The sequence below is a fragment of the Notolabrus celidotus genome, chromosome 8 (assembly GCF_009762535.1).
Source record: "Notolabrus celidotus isolate fNotCel1 chromosome 8, fNotCel1.pri, whole genome shotgun sequence".
In the NCBI taxonomy this organism is placed as follows: domain Eukaryota; kingdom Metazoa; phylum Chordata; class Actinopteri; order Labriformes; family Labridae; genus Notolabrus; species Notolabrus celidotus.
The window spans coordinates 10,284,432-10,308,390 of NC_048279.1; the positions used below are offsets into that span (position 1 = coordinate 10,284,432).

Consider the following 23,959-nt stretch of genomic DNA (forward strand, 5'->3'; position numbering starts at 1 on the left):
CTCTATTTTGCCACTAGCTCAACCATCTCCTGTGAGATTAGTTGTTCAGAGGAGAAACCTGATACTCTGGGAAGTTAAACAGATGTTCTGAAAAACAAACGCGTCTCCGAAGAACAAGAAAACCCCTCACCCAAATAATATTTTCTAATTTAAGAGCGCAGCCTCCAGATATGTCTCTACACAAGCTCACTTGGCTAGTTTCTATAAAATGAGAGTATTAATGAAGTGCCACAGTCACAGAGAAGCTCCCATTAAGAAAAGAGCTGGACCTGTCACACTGTCATCACAGAATACTGTCCGTTTTAACTACACAGCCAAGGAAAGCACATTTAACTACACTCGTCTATATCAGCCTCCACTGCATATACAGGTCACAGCAGACAGACAGGACCTCACACAGGAATTTGTTACACAGTGTAAGCATGCACAAAATGTCCACGGCTCCACACAGTCCTGCACTGTTTGAAGATTCCAAGTCGAGGAGCAATAACCGAGGGAGAAAGTCATTTCTCATCATCCATTTATAGAGCACAGTTCACTTATACTTGGCTACGGCTCAGTCATGACATCAGCTGCTTTAGGCGTGAGAATGCGTTGTTTAATAAGCGGAGGCGGCTGGCTCAATGTTTTTTTTTTTTCTTTGGTGTTTAGTTTAGCCTCACAACGGCACAAATGCAAGGGTCTCTCTGCCAGACAGTCTCTATATCTGCTGATACTCTGATCAACACTGACAACGTGAGAAATGACACATTTCCGCTGCATAGTTACATTTCGCAGGGCCATCGTCACAGAGCACTTAGGAGTGGAGGAATGAAACATCAGGGGGATTAAAGTTGGAAGGAAGTAGGTTCTGTGGAGTGGTCCCATGTTCCCCTCAATGTTGGAGAGAGCTCAGCCCCTATGCTTTATGACATAGTCATGCAAACTGAGGGCTGGAACTGATTCTTGGTTAAAAAAGTGGGTCAGTACATTCTGGAGCAACCAATAGTAGTGTTCAGTTTGAGAGAGAAAAAAATCAAAAGCATTCAAATGTTGAACCTGTGCAGGAGAAAAGAGCCTCATATGGCTTGTAAAGACCTGAATCCGAGTGACCTGTGTCCTGAATGTGGAGCTGAATGCATATAAAGGACAATAAAGGACAGCCTGTAGTTCCTAACATACTGTACCGGATGCTCAAACACAGACAGAATCATGAGATTGAAATACCACAGTTTTTATCAGCATGGCACTCTCCTGGTTTACATCCAGGAACATTACACATACTGCCTCATTGTTGGCCTGTCCTCATTCACTCCACACAAACTCAGCAGATGAAAGTAGTTATCTGTGGGTTTTTGGCCTGTTCTCTCGTATCAGATGGTTAATAAGTCCATTTGCTTTCAGCTGCACAACATCCAGAGCTGGTGGTCTTTCAAGTGATGGAGAGGCAGAGACCTCGTAAAACTGCTTTTAACTAAACAGCCTCACTTTCTCCATGGCTTCAGGGGTTGTTTACAACATGCCGGCCCAGATACTGTGTAAAGTCAATAAACATTTTGTGGGATTATAAAGTAAGTTAAGAGTTCTGTCTGTTTGGCTGAATATGACAAAAGTCACCCGGACTGCCATAACGCCACAAAGGCATTACTGCTGTTTTGATGGGAAGGTCAGAGTGTGTGTCGAGAACAGACACGTCAACAACTGAGGGGTGGGTTTGCATGAAACTTTGAAACATTTATTGTGTGTTGGGGAAAGATCTAAATGACTTGGTGACTTTTTATTCTGCATCAGCAGCAGGTTCTATTTTGAGTGAGCCAGTGAAATATCTCACCAATGAAAAGGTGAAATGACCAAATGAGTGTTTAACTGAAGTTCATGGTTTCCAGAGGATGTATCCTGACAATAGTGATGCCCTGTGAAATCATCCTTGACTGAGTCTGGCAGCAAATGAGAACAGGAGACATTTTCGTCACGGCCAGAGAGTTTCACAAACAAATAAATGATTCCTCAACATCTTGATGCCTAAGTATTTTCAGTGACTTACTTAGTGTACCATAAAGACTGGAAACAGCTAGCCTGGCTCTGTCCAAAGTTCATGGATGAACTTGTATTTCTTTATTTCATACACTGACAGTCAGACATTGTGTATCCATCCGCCCTTAGTATCGGGTTTTGTAACAACAAGTCTAAACTGATATCCTTCCACTCATCTCATTCTGTTAAAGACAGGAAATCCCAAAGTTTGTTACTGTCCCTTTAAATGCTAATAATTATTCATAGTCCCCAGAGGAGAAATCCTACTTGGTGTCTTTCTGACCTAAATCCCCATATCCTGATTCACTGACCTTTTGGAGCTAAAGGCCGGATCTCAATAACTACGGGATAGATTGCAACCTTTTTTTTTCCAGGATGAGTTGTACAGCCACTGGTCTCTTTTAGTCCAGTACCAGCAGGTCTCAATTTTGTTCAACGCTAAATCTTAGCTAATATGAGCACTTAATTATCCTGATCAATGATGGTAAACATTAGTAAACTTGATAACTGCAAGTCATTGTGAGCATGTTAGCAGGCTGATGTTAGCATTTGTCAACTTCAAAAATACATTTTTATTTTTATAACATGCTGCGAATTTGACAAATGATAATATGAATGTTTAGAGAAACTAACAAGAACAGCTCACAAAGAAATGAAACCGATACATAAACAGAAAGAAAAAAAGAGTTAGCATTTAGTTGGAAAAGCTCAAGGAAAACTCACTAATACAAACTGCTCAAAGGGGCTTTCTATTGCAGGACTGTTATTTGTATTGCATCATATTGAGGCGTTCCTTTTGTTTCATGCACCCTAATGTAGTGATGATTTGAAGTCAAAATATTTGAGTAATCTGATTTCTATACAAATGTCTATGAGTCATAAACAGTTTTACTGCACATGAAATACGCCGTCAAGCGCAGTCAGTCCTTTGTCAGATGTTAATCCAGCCCATTGATGTTGAGATCTAAAGGGAAGTTGGAGTTCAAGCAGCAATGTGTTTGACTTGTATGGTCATCAGATATGGGATTAAAAGCTCTCCTGGGAATAGTCAATCTGCATAAATATCAGGCTTTTATATAAACAGAATTAAAACTCCATTTATGTCCACATGTGCACCACGTCATCAGAAGGACATCAGAGCCAATAAGAAACAAGTGTTAATTGCTGAGAGCGCACACACACACACACACACACACACACACACACACACACACACACACACACACACACACACACACACACACACACACACACACAAACACACACACACACACACACACACACACACACACACACAAACACACACACACACACACAAACATAAACATACGCCCGCATGCAGAGAGAGCTTTGTGAATGTTTTTGACATGTTTCAGAAATTCAATCAGCTCACTCATTTTTACAAACTGCGTTTTCTTGCACAATCTCATCGATAGTGAAGCAGCAGCTCTGCTGGTCATCATGAACACAAACATCTGTCCCTGTCAGAGCAGGAAGTTAGGCTCTTACTTTATAGTTCATGTATATTAAGTCAAGTTTGTGTTAGTTAAGAAGATAATTGTGGTTTACTGCAGCTACAGTTTCATTTAATTTCCAAAAAGGTATTTACAGCATTGATTTTTCAATCTTGGATTGGTCTAACTTTGCTAAATAGAAGTCAGAGGGTACCATAAACATGAAGTTTATCTTACAGATTTGAAGGAAGAGAAGATAAAGGTGGGCTGTAAAAGTTAATAGTTTGTATTCAAACTGTTCTTAATTGTAAATATCCATCAAAGTTAAAAGGCCACCAATGTTCTGCTTAATATTTAACCACCAAACCAACAAAAGCTGTTTCTATTAGCTTTATCAGAGTTATTTAACAATGTTTGTTTCCATATGTCAGGATTTACTCAAGGGGATTTTCATAAAATGTACAAAACATGAAGAAGTTTGACACACATTTTATGAACTATAAGTGATTTTAAAACCAGTATAAAACATTTAGTGTCAAATCAGGGACAAATGGTGTTTTAATGTTGTTGGGGACTCTGAAGGCAAGAAACACCTGACCACCCAGTTCAAGTCTCTCTCCTCTCCTACAGCAGGACTAAGCTCCTAGGAGGTCACAGCAAAACTAAATGAGTAAATTATAGTTTCTAAAACTACAGCCAGAGGGTCTCTGGTTGTCACAGGGAGATGAAGGGAGGTCCAGAGTTTCTGTTTGGATCTCCCAGGTTGTTAAAACAGGAGAGTGTAGTCCACTATGACAGGCCTGCAGCTCTCAGAGACTCAAACACACACACACGCAAACAGCAACACGATGACAGCTACAAGTGCTGCCACCAGAAACCAGGAAACGCAGACAGATCTGTGGGCTGATACATCCACCTACAGAGGCTCACTCTGAGCCTGTGTGAAGTCTGCTCCAAAAGGGGGTTTCCATAGCAATTGAAGCAGCGAAAAGTGGGCTTTGGCCTTGACAAAAGCTGGGGCATGCTGTGTGTGTGGAAGACTGGTGCAAAAATAAAAACTCGTCACCCTCAGAAAATGTGTTCCCATCAGGTGGACATGTGGATGTGTGTGTTTCTCTCTTTAAAGCAGAGCAGATGTGACAGAAATGACAAGAAGTTTCCCGTAAATAGGATTTCATGTATTTGAAAAGAACAAGGTTTCAAAATGACCTTGAATGCAGCTTGACACAAATAAAAGAGGAAGGTACATAACAGCACCAAACATCTTCATGTCATAGATAAACACAGGAGCTGAATGTAAAATACAGCAGCACAGAATGAGGGTCCGATGGTGGACTGGGAGCTGGAACTGAAGGTCAGGTAAACCCGACACCTTCACAGATGAGAGCGCATAGAGAAACTTTTTACTTTGTGTTGCTGTTAAAGACATAGACAAATACAAGAACAAAATGAAAACATTGACAAACACACACACACAAACACACAGATCACCTGGTTGATGTGTTTGAGTTTGTCTATGATTTGGCTGATGACCGGCTCAGGGGGCTTGTTGCTTCGGGACTCTGAGCCAGGATTTGTCCGCTTCGGGCCAGGCCCAGCAAACCTGACGGGACAAGAAAAAAAAACTGATTCAGTCCTCTGGTTTTCTTTTTGCTCAGTCACAAACCCAGTGCAGACTGAGTGAGAGGAAGACATAATAAACTGTAAGCTGTTCCGCTGCTCCAAACAAGGTCTTTATCACCATCTAGTGTCCATACGAGGAATGACAGCTCCCCGGGGTTCAGTTTCGGGGCCAACCTGCAGAGCTGGAAAGTTCATTTGTAACTTGGCTGTAACACAAAGACACTTTTCTTTCAGTTAATGTTTAACATTTTTTTTGTACATCACTTTATAAAACTATAGAGACTTTAAAATGAGAGGTGTTTATGTTCCCTCCTCTGCAAGGATATTTGAAGTAATTTTAGACACCATTATACAAATTCTCAAAGGATTCAAATTGTGATACAAACACTGGCTGATAATTAATTTCATGCAAATCAAACAGTCTAATTATGTCTCTAAGTGATATGTCTTTGTTGAAGACAATAGCAGAGATGGACTTTTCTCCTGCTTCAGCAGCGAGGGTGAACATAGGCTCAAACAGCCTCACAGACAGGTGCTTACATGTCTCTGTGTAGCTGAGGAAACACGGCTGTGTTGACACCTGTGTCTGTTATCAAGAGGAGGAGCTGGGGAGACTCAAACTTTCCTGCAGGTGTTCCTTTGCTCTTGGCAGTGCCAGGTATTAACCCTATCCTATCACAGCTCAAACACTAACCTCTCCTTCATGCTTAAAAAGAATAGTTTAGGTAAACTAAAGTCAGGATTGACAGCAAACTGCATCTTCCTCAGCACCACATGATATGAGTTCTGCTGAGGGCAGAGGTGACACTTCAGCATAAATGTCAGTTGCTATATTGCAGCAAATGTTCAGAAGACGAAGGACGGGAGTGGAAAAAACTGATTTGAAGGGAGGAGGTTAGACAGAAAGAAAACACCTTGAAAAAGAAATGAGTGTGTGTGCAAACAATGCGGTCATACTCGGTTCTCGTCTCTGTGACAAAGCCTTGAGCACATGTGCACGCACTCACAGGCACACATGCTCGCACACACACCTCTCACCTGACATCTCTATTCATCAGTCTTCCATTCTCCCGGAAGTCAGACTTTTCATTAAACTCAAATTACATTTCTCCAGTTATTTATTCTTCTTATTAGCAATGATCTCATCCCCTCTGCACTGCTAATTATCACATTAATAATGGAGAGAAATATGTGATCCATTATGGAGAGGAAAAGAGGAAATATGGGTCGAGGAAAGAGGATTAGGGGATGAAGATTTGGAGTGACGATAAGGCGCCGAGGCAGCTTCGTGTTTCACTTGATAGACGCCAGCCAGATAATTTCACAGAGACAAAAACGACTGTGTTTCACTCTTCATCTGTTTTCTTCCTCCACGGATAGTCTCAGCTGTCAGCTCTCACTTTGTTATCTGATCATATCTATGTTATTGTTTGCTGCTAGCTGAGCCAATCAGACCACTTAACTGCAGTGATAACCTAATCTAATCTCACACCAATTACCAAGCTATTAGGTACAGTCTGAGTGAGATGCCTCACATCGGAGCAAACAACAGGGGAGAGGTGACACGTGAGTCCAGGTGTTGAAGGTACACATAATGGAGTCTGACACTCTTCACACCACCTGATCACAGGTTCAGTCCCATGGTGTGTGCACTGAGGGTTATTGCTGTGAATACACTTCCTCTGACTGAATGTCATTCAGGACAACAACTCAACATAGCGAGGATGACGTCATAAAAATAGCTGTGAGGCAGTGTGTGTAAATTACTGTGGCACTGAGGGGGGCCAACAACCATGTTTTTATTCTGTACACTAAATCAAAGCTGCCTGTAGGGGGTCTTCATTTTGTTGTTAAAAAAAACTTGACGTTAAAAAATTAAACAATTGGAAAAAAAAATCTGTGTTTAACTGATACAACTTTTTAAAGGTGCAGCCCTGAAATAATCTGAATATTGATGGAATTTCTAATGTTTGCAACCATGAGGATGGAGAATTAAGTTTTTCTTTCCTTTTCTTGCAGGTGTTTTTTTCTTGAATGTCCCATCTCCTCTCCTTTCTTTCATCCGTTTCTCTAAACTTTGCTAACCTGAAATATTTGGTCAGCTATAGCAGGAATTGCAAAGTAATGTGTCAGATGCCTGTGATGCCCAGAAGATCTATTCCCTGTCTTTACCTCAGATGCCAACATCAGCTTTAGGTTTACAGTAAAATGCCACAACAAAAGGTGGATTAATCAGGCATTTGTGACAGTTATGTTCCCTTTACGTTGTGAATGCTTTAGTTGTGCATTCATTTTTCCTTCACATTTTTAAAAGGCAAAAGTTTGATTTGCGCTAAATTTGATCCAACCAATATATCCATCTAGCAAAATTTTGTGTTTAGTCCTATAAAAACAAGCAAAACAATGTAAATATACATAGTTTAAAGTAGAAAATACACATTAATAGCATGCTGGCTTTGACTTTTAAACATGATAGAATGCAGACATGCGTTATGCTCAAGGGAAACTGTGCCAGAGTATAGCCTGATTAGTCAGCATCCACATTTAAATGGCTGACCTGGAGAAAACAGGTCAAAACTTATCAAAACATACCAATCAAAGCACAATCTCAGTGATAATTACACAATCATGTAATCCTTAAAGAGACAGAGCCATCGTCTACTGCTAAAGGTAAATTACTCTTTCTGTATCAAGGTACACTTTAATTAGTTGTTTCATCGTTGTATGAATATTGACATTTCTAAAGACTTTGGTTGGGATATCTGTATTGCTTTATGAAGCTTTTATTTTGGTATTTCCGCTGGGAGGCAGTGTTAATTTGCATATTAGCTAAATAATTAGGATCGCAGAGCAACATTTAACATTTAAATTTAACATTTAGATTTAACATTTAACATTTAGCTTGAAATTTAGCATTTGGATTTAAAATGTATTTTAACTTAAATATATTTGTCACAACAAAATTAACTGTGAAGAAGATCACCAATATTGCTCTAAATGTGATAAAAAAAAGTGACTTTTAAAAATTCACACTATGTTTTTAAGACATTTAAGAGCTAAATATGGAGAAATGCTGCTGGTATATTCAGTGTGCACAACTTTATAGACAGCGCCACACAGACCAGGGGCGTGTCCAGAGGGATGGCCAGGGTTGGCACTGCCCACCTTTGAAACTTCCCTGGCTTCCCCAGGCACTGTCCAAAAATCCTGAGCTATGATTGGCTATTGACCTTGTCAGAGCCGGGACTTATGAATCAACTCTTTTGGCTGTGTTGTAACAGACAGGCAGTATCTTTATCTGTAATACAAGAAACTTGTACAGACAGACAGAGAGGGTAAATGATTTTGGCCAGCCCAGTCAAAAGAGTCTGGAGAGTCAAAGAGCATTATAGCTTCAGATAAAGTAAAGAACACCCCCTCTCTTCTTTGAGCTGACACGGCATTACATCTGTTATCCGAGTTATCAGTGTACCACTCTTTGATGTGGTGAAAGTGTTACTCCTCTGATCTCAGCTCCAGGTGGGATGGTAAACACACCTGACAGCAAGCGCTACATTATCTTTATAGATCACACCTAAAGTATCAGTAACATGTAATACCCAGCCCCTCCATTGCTGAGTCCCTCCTAAACCCAATCTAATTTTATCTGTGTGAGACAATATGGGAATGGATGCCGAGTTTAGCTCTGGAGAAGGTCCTATCTGGGAGGATAATGGAAGACGATCCAGAACAAATCTCAGAGTGAAAATGTACCTGGAGTGAATTTGCAGGCATATGCCCTCACAGATGACACCGGGAATTGCTTGCCGCAAGACATTGTAATCTCTCCATCATTTCCTGCCTCCCTGCACCTTCCTATCGCACTGTTTGGTCCAGCTTGTAATCATCCCCTCAGGACAGCCTTGCCACCTTGCCAACTTAATGTCTCCTCTACAGATTGAGGCTTTTTTTTTTTATCTTTGTGAAAGACTTGCTTTCAAAAGTTGAGTTAAGCTCAGATTTATTTCTAACTCTTCTTTGAAAAGAAAAAAAAAGTAACACATTAACCTGCAGCGCCTCTCATCTGAAATTTGCACGTCTGCATTGATTAAATTCCTCACATAATTTACAAAGCAAGAAAGCAGAAAAGATGATATCTACACCTATCTAAGCTAAATTGAAATTGGGGCGAGCTGACGGAGCAGGAGGAAAAGGGGGAGTTATGATGTGTAAAGGCAAAGGACAGGGGTGAAGTGAAATATCACGAAAAACCAAATGAGGTTCTGCAGGGTGCACAGGAGATGTTGGATGACGGAGGAGAGAACGATCGAAACAGCAATTAACTAAGCAAGAAGAAGGTGACAGCATGCCTGACATTAATAACATCCCATAGAGCCAAAGTCAAGATTTACACACACACTCAGTGGGAGAGGGGGCTCCTCTAGTGCAGCTCATCAGCTCTGGGCAAACTTACCCTTCAATTCACCTACACACGCGTGGATGTGCTGCTGGAGTAATGGGAATTCAAGAACCTGAGCACACTATTTGTATAACTCAGCTTTTAGTGAGCCAATGAGACGCCTTTCTGCAGGTTGTAGGGTGCATCAAGGGGTGGATTTGTCTGCAGGTGCAGATAGGGCATTATGTGTTTTAGGGCTTTTAATCATGAATATTGTCTCACCTATCAGTCATCTCCTGCCCGTTCCAGCAGAGGGAGTGGTTTGCTGGAGCAGGCTCACGGCTGCACAGTGCCTCCCCAAGACCACTGTAGAAGGAGCTGAAGCCCCTGAGGTCGTTAATAAACTCCCTAAGGGGGACAAAGACAGGAAATGTTTACCAAAGAGAGACAAAGCATACAGATTTGTATTAATCTTAATCCCACTGATCAGCAGTGAAAAAGGATACACTATCTTAAAGTGACAGAAGAAGCAAAACAAAGAAACTCAAGGAAGAGTGGGAAGATGTAGAATATGTGAGGGGATTCAGTTTAATAACAGTGAAAGCAGGTCGATGAGATCCCTCTTGAGAAAAAGAGAGTAAAAGAGGCAGCAATAAGCTGTGTCTTTTCTCCTAATTGACATTAATCTGGCCATTGTGCTGCCAAGGCAGCAGTCCTGATGGGCTTTATTACACTGCTCATTTAAGCCTGTTATTGTAAGGAGGCTGTTAAAAACACTTGAATGGAGGAAGAACAAGTGTCAAGAAAAAATGTAAACAGAGTCAGGGACATTATGTGTCTGTCAGAAACATATATTCCCCCTGTAGTACAGCGAGTGCTGCTTCATCAGCTGAAAGGCTCTCAGTCTGGATTATGGCTCCTGATTTTCTCACCTGCGGAGACCAGCCAAAGTCTCATCAGAGTCTGGGGATGAGAACTGTGCCTTGCGGGTGTCAGAGGCAGCAGGAGGCTGAGGAAGAGAGAACGACACAGAGCGAGAGGCCCGTTGAGGAGTGTGTCCACACACACCGCTCACCTGCAGAGGAGAGAGGGAAAAGTAAGAAAGCAGGAATGAGTGAGAGAATTCAGCTCCTTGAAACCTCTTCACCCCACTCATGTTTGGTTGCTCCCAGGTCCTGGCCCTGCGCCTGTTTATTGAAACCCGTAATAGCACTGACACTACACACTGCAGACTGTAAGGACCTATCAACAGCCAAACTGCTAGCCTTAGTCAGCTGAGCTCCTCTGCAAATTGTCATCTGTTTGGGTTTGTTTATTTTTGGAGGGATGAAAGCAGAGGGATTTGCATAACAAACAAGTCATTGTATCCTCTGCCAGCCGTTTCTGCCTTGTTCAAATTTGTAATCATAACACTCCAAAATCACGAGCGTGAAAATGAGGCCTTTCGTTTGCTTCTTCATTCCCCATATAAATGCCATTGTGTTTCCACATGGGACAACATAACAATAATAAATAAGAAGTCCCTTCTCTGTCTCTCAGAGATAATGGACCTGGCACATTCTTTTCAGGTGCAATAAAAATGCAAATGGCTGTTAATGTTTAGCTTGTGGTTTAATGATTTGCTGGTGGTTTAATTTCCCCCGGGGATGCTGGCCCGGGCTTAATTCTGCCATGTAATGTTCACAGCTAATTGTGCCCAGCTCCCCTCTAAGTGAATAGGCTGGCACCACTGTAGCTGAATACTGATGTGAGCCGATAGAGCAGCACTGGACATCTTTATCTGGTGGCAACTCAAGGCCACATACACACACACTTACACTCTCACACGCACACAATACACACGCAGAATCACTTGCAGAAAAAGAAATGTTTCATTTTATGCCATTACTCATTTGAATATAATACACCAAAGCACATTAATATGATAAACATGCACACCTGCATAATGTACTCAGCAGACACACACATTTTAATGTAACAAACACACACACACACACACACACACACACACACACACACACACACACACACACACACACACACACACACAAAAACACACACATATGCCTCTCCTTTGATCGCTGACACACAGAAATGCTGATCAGTTGTAAGAGAGAATCATTGGGGTTAATCAATACAGGTTTGTCATCCAAGGATACAGCAACAGACAAGTCAATCTATGAGCACATGCACAAACACACACATGCACGCACACACACTAAATTAAGGTAGTTACAGATGGTTAAGTTTTCCTGCACCAAGCATTTACTAGTATCAAGCTTCCCTGATAGCCATCTCCACTAATACTCCCCTTCAGTGAACTTGGGGGATATAATACACACAGACACACGCACACACACACACACACACACACATACTTGAGCCTATTGTCTCTGCCATTCCATTCTCTCTTCAACATCTTCCTCTTGTGTAATTCTCTAGTTCTGCAGCGCCTGGAGCGAATGCTGGTGCTCCCACAGGCCATGATTAATGTGATCGGAGCTGCGTTCCTCTTTTTGTTTGTGCGTTCCCAGGAAGCCGTAGGGGAATAGTGGCACAGGGGAAGACTGATTCAGCGCATGGTCTCTCCCCCCTCTCCCCCCCTCCCCTCCTCCAAACCCACCAATTGTTTCTTGATTCTTCAAGGAAGGGGCTCATTAGTGGAGTATTAATATCACCCAGGGCTGGACTAACACAACCAACAGGAGAGAGTGCAGATAAAGGCTGGCTCAGCGTGAGAGCTGCGAAATATCTGCACACTTTTATCTGCCCTGAGCAGACTGCCTTTCTGAGAGAGAGAGAGGTGCTGACAGCCGGTAATACAACACACACACACACACACACGCACGCACACACTCACACTCACACACACACACACACACACACACACACACACACACACACACACATCTCACTACACACATGCCTATGCACTTCCACACCTGCAGCTCAGATTCCATGTGGCATAGCGCTTGTGCAAACATGGTGTATAGATAGACTCCAAACAAATCTGTGGTAGTGCACGTGGATCCTAACTATTCACTTTATGTAGAATGGAAATTGGTCTTCATTTCTGGCAGCCATGAGCTTTGAAGCCAAAAGTATGATTCTATGGGCGCTGACATATTATACTGGTGCAGCCAAGCCATACACAGAAGCGACCTGGCTGGTAGAGCTGCAGGACTGATGTCACATCCTCTACACTAACCAACACATGCATTGAACTAACAGATTCTTGTGTTCATTTGAAGCAGACACTTATGGCTATGGAAAGCAGTAATTGGCCTGACTGAGGTTGATTACCTATTACTTATTATTGTCTTATCCCCTGCCAAGCAGCACCTGACAATGCATACACAAAGTTGATTATTTCAGCTCTGCAAAAAGGAGATTGGTGTGGGCCATTTTTTTTTCAAATTTCTGAAGTCTGTTTTTAAGATTAAATCTAATTCTCTTTAAAAGAAGCTTTTCCATCATATCAGTTCACCACTGTTTCAATCGTCTTTTTAAAATCAAATAACTGATTAAACTAAGTTTCTCAGAAATATGAGCACTCAGCATGATACCAACTAGCTATAACAAGAGAAACATGTTTAATAAAAATGTATTTGTCGTGTGTTTCAAGTTTCTACTCTGTCCCAAGTTCCATCTGTAACATGGTGGAGGCGGGGTTTATGACCTATACTGCAGCAAGCCAGTAGAGGGAGCTCTAGATCTTTTGAATTCACAGTCAGTGCACACTTAAAGCTTTTATTTTAATATACAGCCATCGATTTTACGCTGGAAGGAATAATTGCTCTATTACATGAATCTTTCCATAAAGCATGACTAACCAGCAGTTTCATGAGGAGTAATGAGACCATGAGAGCTGTAAAGGTGGCAGGGTGCCAAGTACAGCTGTGACAATAGACAGCAGAGAATATTTGGTGAGTAATGTTTGTGTTCAAGGGGAGTCCAGGCTCATGGGAGGGACTGAGTCAGCACTCATCCTTTCTCCTCCTCCTCCTCCCTTTGACAGCATACGAACTAGTGAGCACACATTACAGTGTTCCTATTTTAGATAAGCCCTTAAACTACACTACTCCCAGTGAAGTAAATACAAGGAGAACTCTCTCCATATATAAGGAGCAAATTAACACCAGACAGCTAGCATGGATTATTTTTAAGTAGATGTTACGCTGCCTCTGATGGAAATGAGTTACAATATGTTACATATCTTTCAGTTTGATGAGGTGTACATTGTTCTTACATGTCTTGAATTGTTTTTTTGTTTAGCCATTTTAATTAAAGTTATGAATCAAAGTTTCAAGCTTTGATCAATTTAGCTTAAATGTCTTGAGAGAGCTAACTCCTCATCTGAGTACAAAAAACGTATTACACAGCAGTTAATGAGTTGAGATCATGTGGGTTTGGACTGACTGTAGTTTAACACCTTTGTGTGGATGATGTTACAATAAAGTTTTCTCAAAATTGAAATGTTTGTACAGGTTTGCATTTGATTCACTAATGCTACTGCTTATAGACTCCTTTACGGTGTGTTTTACAGTGTTTGGCAACAGGAGTCCAGCAGAGTGTAATAGTTTGTAAAGATACTCAGGGGAATAACTACCTCAGATTGGCTTTGACAAATAGAGAAGGACCTCCAGATATGTTTGATATTGCTGAATAGATAAAAGACATTAACAAGTGGACACATATTAAGCTGTCAGAGAGAGGAACTAAGCACACAGGTCATTCAATGCTTATGTCTTCATTATCTGTGGTCATGTACATTATGTCAGATATCCAGACTTAGACTCTGCAGGGCAGTATCTAAAGGAGATCATAAAGTACATTTCATTGCATTCAATTCCCAAATTAAGACAGTGGTAAGGGTCCTTACACCAAACGAAGCATGGACCAAACTCGGCACATGCATCAGAGCTGTTGAAAATGTTATAGTTTAGTGGTCTCGCATTCAACTTCTCCAAAATGCCTCCATGGTGACCCCTCAAAGGTTTTAAAATAGGGTCCCTAAAGAGGTAATGTTCACCTGCATAGAGGAAATTTGGTAGAAATGTGTGGCTTGATGAGTTTTGCATAAAGCCTCTTGGAGTCACATCCTAAATCTGACAGGAAATCTGTCAGTCTTAAGAAAGAAGCTAAAATGAGTGTTGTTTTTTTTGTTTTACCATTTGTAGATGGTAGGTCATACTTGCACATAACAAAGATGTGACATGCTCCTAAATAACCTAACAATGGAACCAAGAAGCAGCATGTGCAAGGAAACCGAATGGGACTAAGGTATGAGCCCTGGGGTACACCATGTTATCCAAGCAGATTAGGAGGTACAGAAAATTCCTGCTTAACAAATAGGGAGGAAACAGCCAAAGCCAGACCCTCTTAAATCAACCTGATGCTGAATCCTACAAAGGAAAACTGAGTGGTCAACTGTGCTGAAAGCTTCTCTGAGTGTCAATAGACCTCAACATTCCTCTGAATCAGTGCGCACAATAAGACGCCGCTTTAACCCTGACCCGAGCTGTGTCTGTGTGTGTCCTTCAGAGTGTCATCTAGGACCTGCACACGCTGTTCAGGCACACGGCCCATCCCTAGAGTGCTGTTAACAATGTCAAGCTAAATGACCCTGAAGGCCAAATAAATAAATAATGATAAGTTATCTGTGAAAGAGAAGTTCAGAAATATTAACCACTGAAGAAGTTTGGTAGACAGCTGAGGGCTCTTTCAATCACATTTTGCTGAGGTGGTTTAATAGTAACCGTGGTCCTGACAGTTCAATCCAGCAGCACAGGAAGATTGAAGCTATCGACAAAAAGTACTGAAAACTTTTCAAATTAAGCTTTTCATCAAACTTCTTAGGTTAGCGTAGGGGTCACCAATCTATTGATTGTAACTAACAAAAGACACCTCTAGGGTTTCTTATTACAATCAATCAAATTGGAAAAACTAGCAGTTCTTTTCTTATTTTCAGGGAAATGCAAGTTGTTGTTTCATTTCAGTAAAACTGTACTCTGTCTTCAGAATATCTCTTACAGATCAATAAGTGTCATTTTTCTCCTTAGGGTGAGCGGTTAGGTATAATGGATCTGCTTTTTAAATTAGTGATAGAAATGTATCACAATTAGAATCAGGTTTATTAGAGCAACTAGTTTCACACAAAAAGGAATTGTCTTTGTGTTTTCGGGAGACTGGTAAAGTCAGAGTAGTATGAAAACACTGGATGACAAACCTTATCGGTTTTAACTGTCTATTGATGACTTTCTGTTATGTGAGACAGGATATGTTGACATGTTGTTTAAATCATGTAATGTATTCCTGTAACTTAGTTGGAACATGCTACAGCTGATTTTGGCCAGGACACTCCTTAAAAAAAATGTTCCTGGTTAAATAAAAGTTAAACAAAATAAATTCTTGGAACAACTAATTCTATATCATCCTGATGCTACACACGACTGTGTGGGTTTCTCTCCTAAAGAGTTGGGATGGTGCAGCTCAGACAGGGATAATACTTGACCTACCAGTAAACAACTTATCAGTGTTGAATTTGACCTCAAACACCATTTGTTCAATTAGACGTATTTAAAGTCATAGCATCATTTAAATCATCGTCATCTGATATGAGTTCATTTGTAAAGCACATGAGCTTTATACAGGTGACACTCCTGTGCATTGTAAAATAGACATAGTCTTTTTGTTTACCCTAATGTGATGATCTTTTAACGGTTCTTATACCACAGTTTGTCTCCATATAGAGTTTATTGCATATCTCATGTGCTTAAGCACACATTTCTGTAATGGCTAATAGAGTATGTTGAGGTCATCTTATACGTATGAGTCTATGATAAAAAAGATGTCCGGATGTACATCATTGCATTACGTGGATATGAAGCAATGCACCATGAACTCAAAGAGTTCCAGGGAAAGCTTCATTTAGACGCATCTTTAAATCTCAGTCATCTTCTCAGCTCCACATGTCTCTTTAGTAAACCCACAGGTTCAGAAATCTACAGGACTCTTGGCTTACATTAATGAGATCAAAAAATCCTTGATGAAAACAATTTGTTTAGATTTTAGTCAAAGCTGGATTATAATCGTTCTAGCTCCAACATATTGGGGAATAAATGCTGAACTTAATTAAAGATGGTAATCGCATTAGATGGGATGGGTAAACGGTGCAGATTGCAGTCTAATTTAAAATGTGGCTCTAATGTTCCGGCATCAAGGTTGAAGAGATGCTGGTAGGAAAAATATATTTCACACTCTTCACTCAGAGTTCTGAAAAGTCTTGAAGCATTTGGAGCTGTGAAAAGCTATTAAAGCTGCATGTCTTTCTGATTTTATAGACACTGTTCTGATACAGATGAGACTGTGGGATGTTGATCTGAAGTAGGTACACCATGTTTTCTTCAAGGCAGGATTGAAAACAGGTCTAAGGATGTTATATTTCTCACAGAAGGTGTAGCGAGGGAAGCAATGGAGAGCGAATAAATTACGCTGTAGTTTCGCTGGAGTTGAGCAAAAATATTAAACAGAGCTTTGTGATAAAGTTTTTGTTTCTTTGTTAGTTTCGTAGAGGAATAGTAGTTAGTAGTAGTTACTGTTCATGTCAGGGTGGACAAGATCCTCTGTGTCTGGGTCTGTTGGGATTTCATTTGGCATAATCACCTGCTCACTATACATTATCCCTTCCATATAGTGCCTATAAAGAAAAATCCAGGTGAAACTTGTAAAATAAGTGTGCACCAGTGATCCGTGTTGGCACTTTTGTTACCTGTGGACAGAACCAGAAAATCCTTTGTCAAGACTTAATGCTAACCTAACTTACTGTTAGATCAATTTATATATTTAGTAGGGATGCATGATATACATTTTTTGAGGGGGGGGGGGGGGGGGGGGGGATCTGAGACACAGAGTGAACTGTTTAGCCTCTCCAAGGTGTAGTGGGCCTAACTTAATGAAACATCAGTGAAGGGAGGTGCCCACTTGATAACCAAGTGATGTGCTGGCTCTCACTCCCCATCTCTCCTCTCTATCTCAGGCTTTGGGGGACATGAGGAGCCATGGGGTAGGCTACTAAACTCATCAGTAAAGGGCGTAGTGGGGTGGGTTTCTTCACTGAGTGTTCATCTTTCATATCAGAGTACAAGTATACTGTGTTCGACTCAAAATAATAATGTGTTAGAGCATTTTTAAACATGACTTGTATGTCTGAGTGTTGAAAGGGCTGTTAGAGCTTAAACATGGAGTCTGATCTTCAGCCTCTGTGTTTGATCAGAGCAGAGACTTCACTGCATGCTCTGGTGTCCTCGCTGAAGCAACAGTTGGATGTGAACTCATGGATTTGATCTGCTTCAGTTTGTTCTGCACACAGGCAATGAAAAAAAATGAAAGAGCAGATACGATGTTTGAAATTGGTAGACAATGTGCAGGCACACAGAAAGTTCAGGATACTTGACATACAACAAATCACTCGATTGTGTCAGGGATGAAGTGATACACAACTCATGTACTCGGACACGTCTCCTCTGATCTCGGTCAGATCCATCATATTTCTCTCTCAGCCTACTTCCTGTCTTCCTTTTCAGCCGAGGGTCGCATTGTGATGGATGTCTCCTGCACACTCTCTTGTCCTCCTTCCCCTTGGGCTCACTCTTCACACTCTCCCCTCCATTTTTCTTTTCTTTTCTCTCCCTCACTTTGTCACCCCCTCTCTCCTCTCTTTCTCCTCAGTAACTGGTAAAAATAGAGCTTCATAAATCATGCATCTTCTCTCACAGCAGCGCGTAAGAACGAAGGAAAAGAAATAAATGGGGTTGGGGGGTGAAAGGATGAAAGCGAGAGAAGGATGTTGAGGATGAGATGTAGAGATGGAGGTGGATGACATCAAACTCCAGGAGAGGGCTGAGACGTTGACAGGGGAATAGATTGAAGCTGCAGGGCTCTTGGCTGCCCTCTCTGTCTCTCTGAACATGGGTTGATTCACGCTGGAGCCGCATTGGATGGAGGAAATGAATGTTAACATGCTGGGTGAGTGAGCTGGCAGGGGATGAGTGGTCATCTCTCGGGTAGAGAAACATGTTTCAGGTCCACTGAGAGGGGAGAAGATGTCTCTCTCACACCTCGAGGACTCTCTTACTCAGAAGGAGTTGATCAGTTTGTCACTTTCCGTAGCAGGGGTCTGCACCCTCACTGGAGGGGGGTTAAGTAAGAGATACTGATGCCAGCTGCAGCGCTCACTGTCACATGAAACGCAGACAAGATGAAGAACTCCACAGATCCACTTTGTTATAGTAAATCTAAAGGACCAGCCCTGAAGAATCACTGGAAAATGTCTTAAAATACTCACATCTGAAAGACAACAGAGGACTGAAAGAATTGGACAAGAGGGACTTTTTAGACCCACTCATATAAGATAATTAGCCAATCATTTGCTGTGTTTACATGGAGCATAATATTCAGATTAAAAACAGTTTGAAACAGAATAAAAATGTTCTGTATAAACACCTAAATCAGAATAAAAATGTTCCTGTGTGAATAACGTTTCTGATTATCTTCAGCTGTGTTCTTACTGCTCATGCTCAAAGTCTTGATGGACTTCCATCCTCTTCACTTGTAGAGGATAGTAGCCTCAGAGTTTAGTAGAAACATTCAAAGAACTTAAAGCTTAGACTTTAGGGAGGACTTGTTCAAAACAGAACACAACATATAACCTGAAGTCAGGAAAGACCGGGGCATCATGAAAGGTGGCAGCGGCAGTAAGGTTATGTATAGCTAGGTTGCAGTGCCACAAAAGCTTCTGTGGGCTCTTCTCCTCCTCCTTCTTTCTTGAGGAGTAAGGATTTGTTGACATCAAGCTGTTGCTTCAATAAGAGCAGCAAAATAACAGCTACTTCTCCTCTGAGTAGAGGGTAGGTATCCATCATTCAGGACCCGGATCAAATAAGAAAGTCTATTTATGTTTGGACTGGAAGAGGAGAGAGGAGAATAACATCTCTTTGCACACGTCACACGGCTGTTCTGATTACATTTGTAGGTGCATGTAAACACCAGACCTGATTAAATCACATGCCGTGTAAACACTTGAACCTGTATCTTAAATCAGAATGATTTCAATTGGAATGAAGAAATTTGTCTGTAAACATGGCTACTGTTGGCAAAGACTCCAGGCTGCAGCGTGTCTACATTCAGTTCAGTTGCTAAACTGTTGAATCACGTAAGAATACACAGAGTTAAAACCACAGTCTCATCTCTTCCCCTCATTCCTGCGTGTGCTTTCTTTTTTTCCTCTCCTTCTTCTTCCGTCTTTATTAATCTTCATTCATCTCCAGTCTGATTTCTGTCAAAAACGCTGTACTGAAACAGCTCCACTCAGAGTCTCAAATGACATCATGATGTCCTCTGATGCAGGTGAGTGCTCAGTCCTGGTCCTCCTGGATCTGGGCTATGAATTTCATACAGTAGATCACAGTGTTTTAATAGACAGACTCATGTGATGAGGGGATATCACTTGACTGGTTCCCATCCTATCAGTCAGACAGATGCTTCTCTGTGTCACTTGGACCTTATATGTCTGAGTCAGCCTCTCTGTCCTGTGGTGTGCATCAGGGCTCTGTGCTGGGACCTAGTTTCTTTTCTTTATATATCCTTCCACTAGGCCTTATGATCAGACAATGTCAGGAAGTCTCCAACACTGTTATGCTGACGATATTCAATTGTATGTTTCTCTTGAGCAAATTAGAGAGTTTATCTGCCCTCTTGCTGAACTGTCTGCCTGGCATTAAGGATTGAATAAGTGACAATTTCCTTCAGATAAACACAGTTCATAAATACTTCATTGCTGCCTCTGACAGCATTGCGCCAAGGATGGCTAACTGCATTGGTTCCCTTTCTATGTCAGGAAAAACTGGGAACTCTCAAAAATCTTGGTGTCATTCTTGATCGTGGATGCTTTTTCACCAACATATCACCCGTTTCTTTTTCACTTAAGGACAATTGCAAAACTAAAGTCTATGGTATCACGGGCTGAATTAGAAATGCTGGTTCATGCTTTCGTTTCGTCCCGGCTCAAATGCTGCAATTTCCTTTTCATCTGCCTGAATAAATCCTCACTTGACCGTCTGCAAATGATCCAACATGCTGCTGCAAGACTGTTAACCAGGTCCAGCAGGACATCCCACATTACTCTCCTTTTATTCTCCTTTTATTTGTCACACATTGGCTGCCAATCAAATTCAGAATACTTTTTTAGATCATTTTATTTACTTATGAAGCTATCCATTATCAAGCACCCGAGTATATCTCTGACCTGCTCCATCCTTACATCACAGTAGATCCGTCAGACCTTCTGATCAGGGTCTGCTTGATCGTCTCATTGTTGGATTGAAAAAAAAAGTGATCGTGCTTTTGAACATGTGGCTAAAACTCTCTGCATGGTTCCCACTCTTTTCCAGAGATCATTTTCCAGGACATTTCCAATACATTTTCATTGATGATCAAGCTGGTATGACAGTCTAAATTTAGTTCCTAATTTAGTTCCTAAATAGTCTAATATGTTCCTCTCAGTGGAAGTATACATTGAAAGACATGTAGTCTATGGCTTTCAATGAAATCATCTCTTACATACTTAAAAAATTATGGCAAATTGATAGTAGAATAATGCAACCACAGATGTACAGCACTTCACTTTATTAGTGCAACCAAGTAACAATGATGGGCAACATCTCAGCTTTCTCTTTTCTCAAAAAATATAAAATGAGCTAAGAAAAAAAAAAGAGCCTGCAAAGGAATCTGCCTTACTGAAATAAATAAATAGTAATAATTATAAGAGGATCAGTGCTTTAATGACCTAAATAGAACTGAATGACAAAAATGGCAGCAAATGTTTCTCAACTCAACTCAGACTCAAAATATACCTGCTTAATCATGATATTCATCCTGCCAAGGGTCGATATAAAACAAAGCAAATGTCACGTTATTTTATTTGAGTTACCGTAAACTCTGAAAAAAATCGCACCGGTGTAAAGACGCACTCTGTATATTAAGATCTCTCAGAGGTTTAAAAAAATGTAAACTGTCTTCCTGCATGGCGATGTCTATTATGATCAGCGATGTCTACAACGTGGAGTTTCTGTGCAGCTGTGTCGCTCTTTTTGTTCCCTTTGTTTTCACTATCGGGAGTTTGCACTCCTACTAGCTAGAGCAGAGGTTCTCAAAGTTTTTGGAGCCAGGGACCCCTTACAGGTGAGAAAATTGTCCAAGGCCCCCTCATAATTGTAACACACATTAAGCACATTAGTGATGTGTCGTGATCAAAAGCTATCAAAAGGACATTAATAATGTTTGCTCCAGTTTGGTTCTGTTTCTGTCTGCTCCAGTTGGGTTCTGGTTCTGTTTCTGTTTGCTTGAGTTTGGTTCTGGTTCTGTTTGCTTGAGTTTGGTTCTGGTTTGGGTTCTGTTTGCTTGATTTCAGTTCTGGTTCGGTTCGGTTCTGGTTCGGTTCTGGTTTGGTTCTGGTTCGGTTCTGGTTCGGTTCTGGTTCTGGTTCTGGTTCGGGTTCAGTTCTGGTTCTGGATCTGGTTCGGTTCTGGTACGGTTCAGTTCTGGTTCGGTTCTGGTTCAGTTCTGGTTCGGTTCTGGTTCAGTTCTGGTTCGGTTCTGGTGTGGTTCTGGTTCGGTTCTGGTACGGTTTAGTTCAGTTCTGGTTCGGGTCTGGTATGGTTCTGGTTCGGTTCTGGTTCTGGTTTGGTTTGGTTCTGGTTTGGTTCTGGTACGGTTCGCATCTGTTTCGGTTCTGGTTCAGTTCTGGTTCAGTTCTGGTTCAGTTCTGGTTCAGTTCTTGTACGGTTCTGGTTCGGTTCTGGTTCTGGTTCGGCTCGGTTCTGGTTCGGTTCTGGTTCGGTTCTGGTTCGGTTCTGGTTCGGTTCGGTTCTGGTACGGTTCAGTTCTGGTTCAGTTCTGGTACGGTTCTGGTTCGGTTCTGGTTCGGGTCTGGTTGGGTTTGCTTGAGTTTGGTTCTGGTTCTGTTTGCTCGAGTTCGGTTCTAGTTCGGTTCTGGTACGGTTCTGTTCTGGTACGGTTTTGGTTCGGTTCTGTTCTGGTACGGTTTTGGTTCGGTTCCGGTTTGTGTCTGGTTCGGTTCTGGTTGGGTTTGCTTGAGTTTGGTTCTGGTTCTGTTTGTTTAAGTTTAGTTCTGATTCTAGCCCTAACTCTAATCAAAACCCTAACCCTAATCCTAATCCTAATCCTAACCCTAACCCTAACCCTAATCCTGATCCTAACCCTAACCCTAACCCTAATCCTAACCCTAACTCGAACCCTAACCCTAATCCTGATCCTAACCCTAACCCTAATCCTGATCCTAACCCTAATCCTAACCCTAACCCTAATCCTGATCCTAACCCTAACCCTAATCCTAACCCTAACCCTAATCCTAACCCTAACCCTAATCCTAATCCTAACCCTAACCCTAATCCTAATCCTAACCCTAACCCTAATCCTGATCCTAACCCTAACCCTAATCCTAACTCTAATCCTGATCCTAACCCTAATCCTAACCCTAATCCTAATCCTAACCCTAATCCTAACCCTAACCCTAATCCTAACCCTAATCTTAACCCTAACCCTAACCCTAATCCTAACCCTAACCCTAATCATAACCCCAATCATAACCCTAACCCTAATCCTGATCCTAACCCTAACCCTAATCCTAACCCTAATCCTAATCCTAACCCTAATCCTAACCCTAACCCTAATCTTAATCCTAACCCTAACCCTTATCATAACCCTAACCCTAATCCTGATCCTAACCCTAATCCTAACCCTAACCCTAATCATAACCCTAACGCTAATCCTAATCCTGATCCTAACCCTAATCGCAACCCTAACCCTAATCCTAACCCTAACCCTAACCCTAACCCTAATCCTGATCCTAACCCTAACCCTAATCCTAACCCTAATCCTAATCCTAACCCTAACTCTAACCCCAACCCTAACCCTAACCGTAATCCTAACCCTAATCATAACCCTTACCCTAATCTTAACCTTAACCCTAATAACAACCCTAACCCTAACCCTAATCCTTACCCTTACCCTTACCCTAACCCTAATCTTAACCTTAACCCTAATAACAGCCCTAATCCTAACCCTAATCATATCATAACCCTAGGGTTAGAGTAAGAATGGTTTTGTAACAGAATAAATGCACTAAATTGGTCAATTATGAGTCTTCTCATAAAAACGCTGTACGTAAAAGGTTTTTCAACACAAACCATTAGTTTTTGCAAAGTTAAGGTAAGGCTACAAAAGATCCTAAATTAGCAGCCATTCGGGAGTCGAAAGAGCCGGCTCTTCTTTAGGAGCCGAGTCAAAAGAGCCGGCTCTCTGAAAAGAGCCGAACTTCCCATCACTAAAGCACATGCTTACTACCATTTGCACTCTTAGTTTCTCTTGGAACTATTTGTATTGTAAAACGTATCAATGTAAATACTTCAGA

The 23,959-nt window shown here is 41.3% G+C and overlaps 1 protein-coding gene across 1 annotated transcript in view; it reads right to left on the minus strand.

Moving 5' to 3' along the window:
* The window catches only part of gpc3 (glypican 3), a 109,188-nt gene that overhangs the window by 23,287 nt on the left and 61,942 nt on the right, over positions 1 to 23,959 (minus strand). Inside the window, exons 3-5 of the mRNA XM_034690100.1 lie at positions 10,401 to 10,543; positions 9,751 to 9,876; positions 4,959 to 5,070 (exon numbers count right to left, since the gene is read on the minus strand). Coding sequence (XP_034545991.1) covers positions 4,959 to 5,070; positions 9,751 to 9,876; positions 10,401 to 10,543 — 381 coding nt within the window. The remainder of the gene's footprint in view (positions 1 to 4,958; positions 5,071 to 9,750; positions 9,877 to 10,400; positions 10,544 to 23,959) is intronic.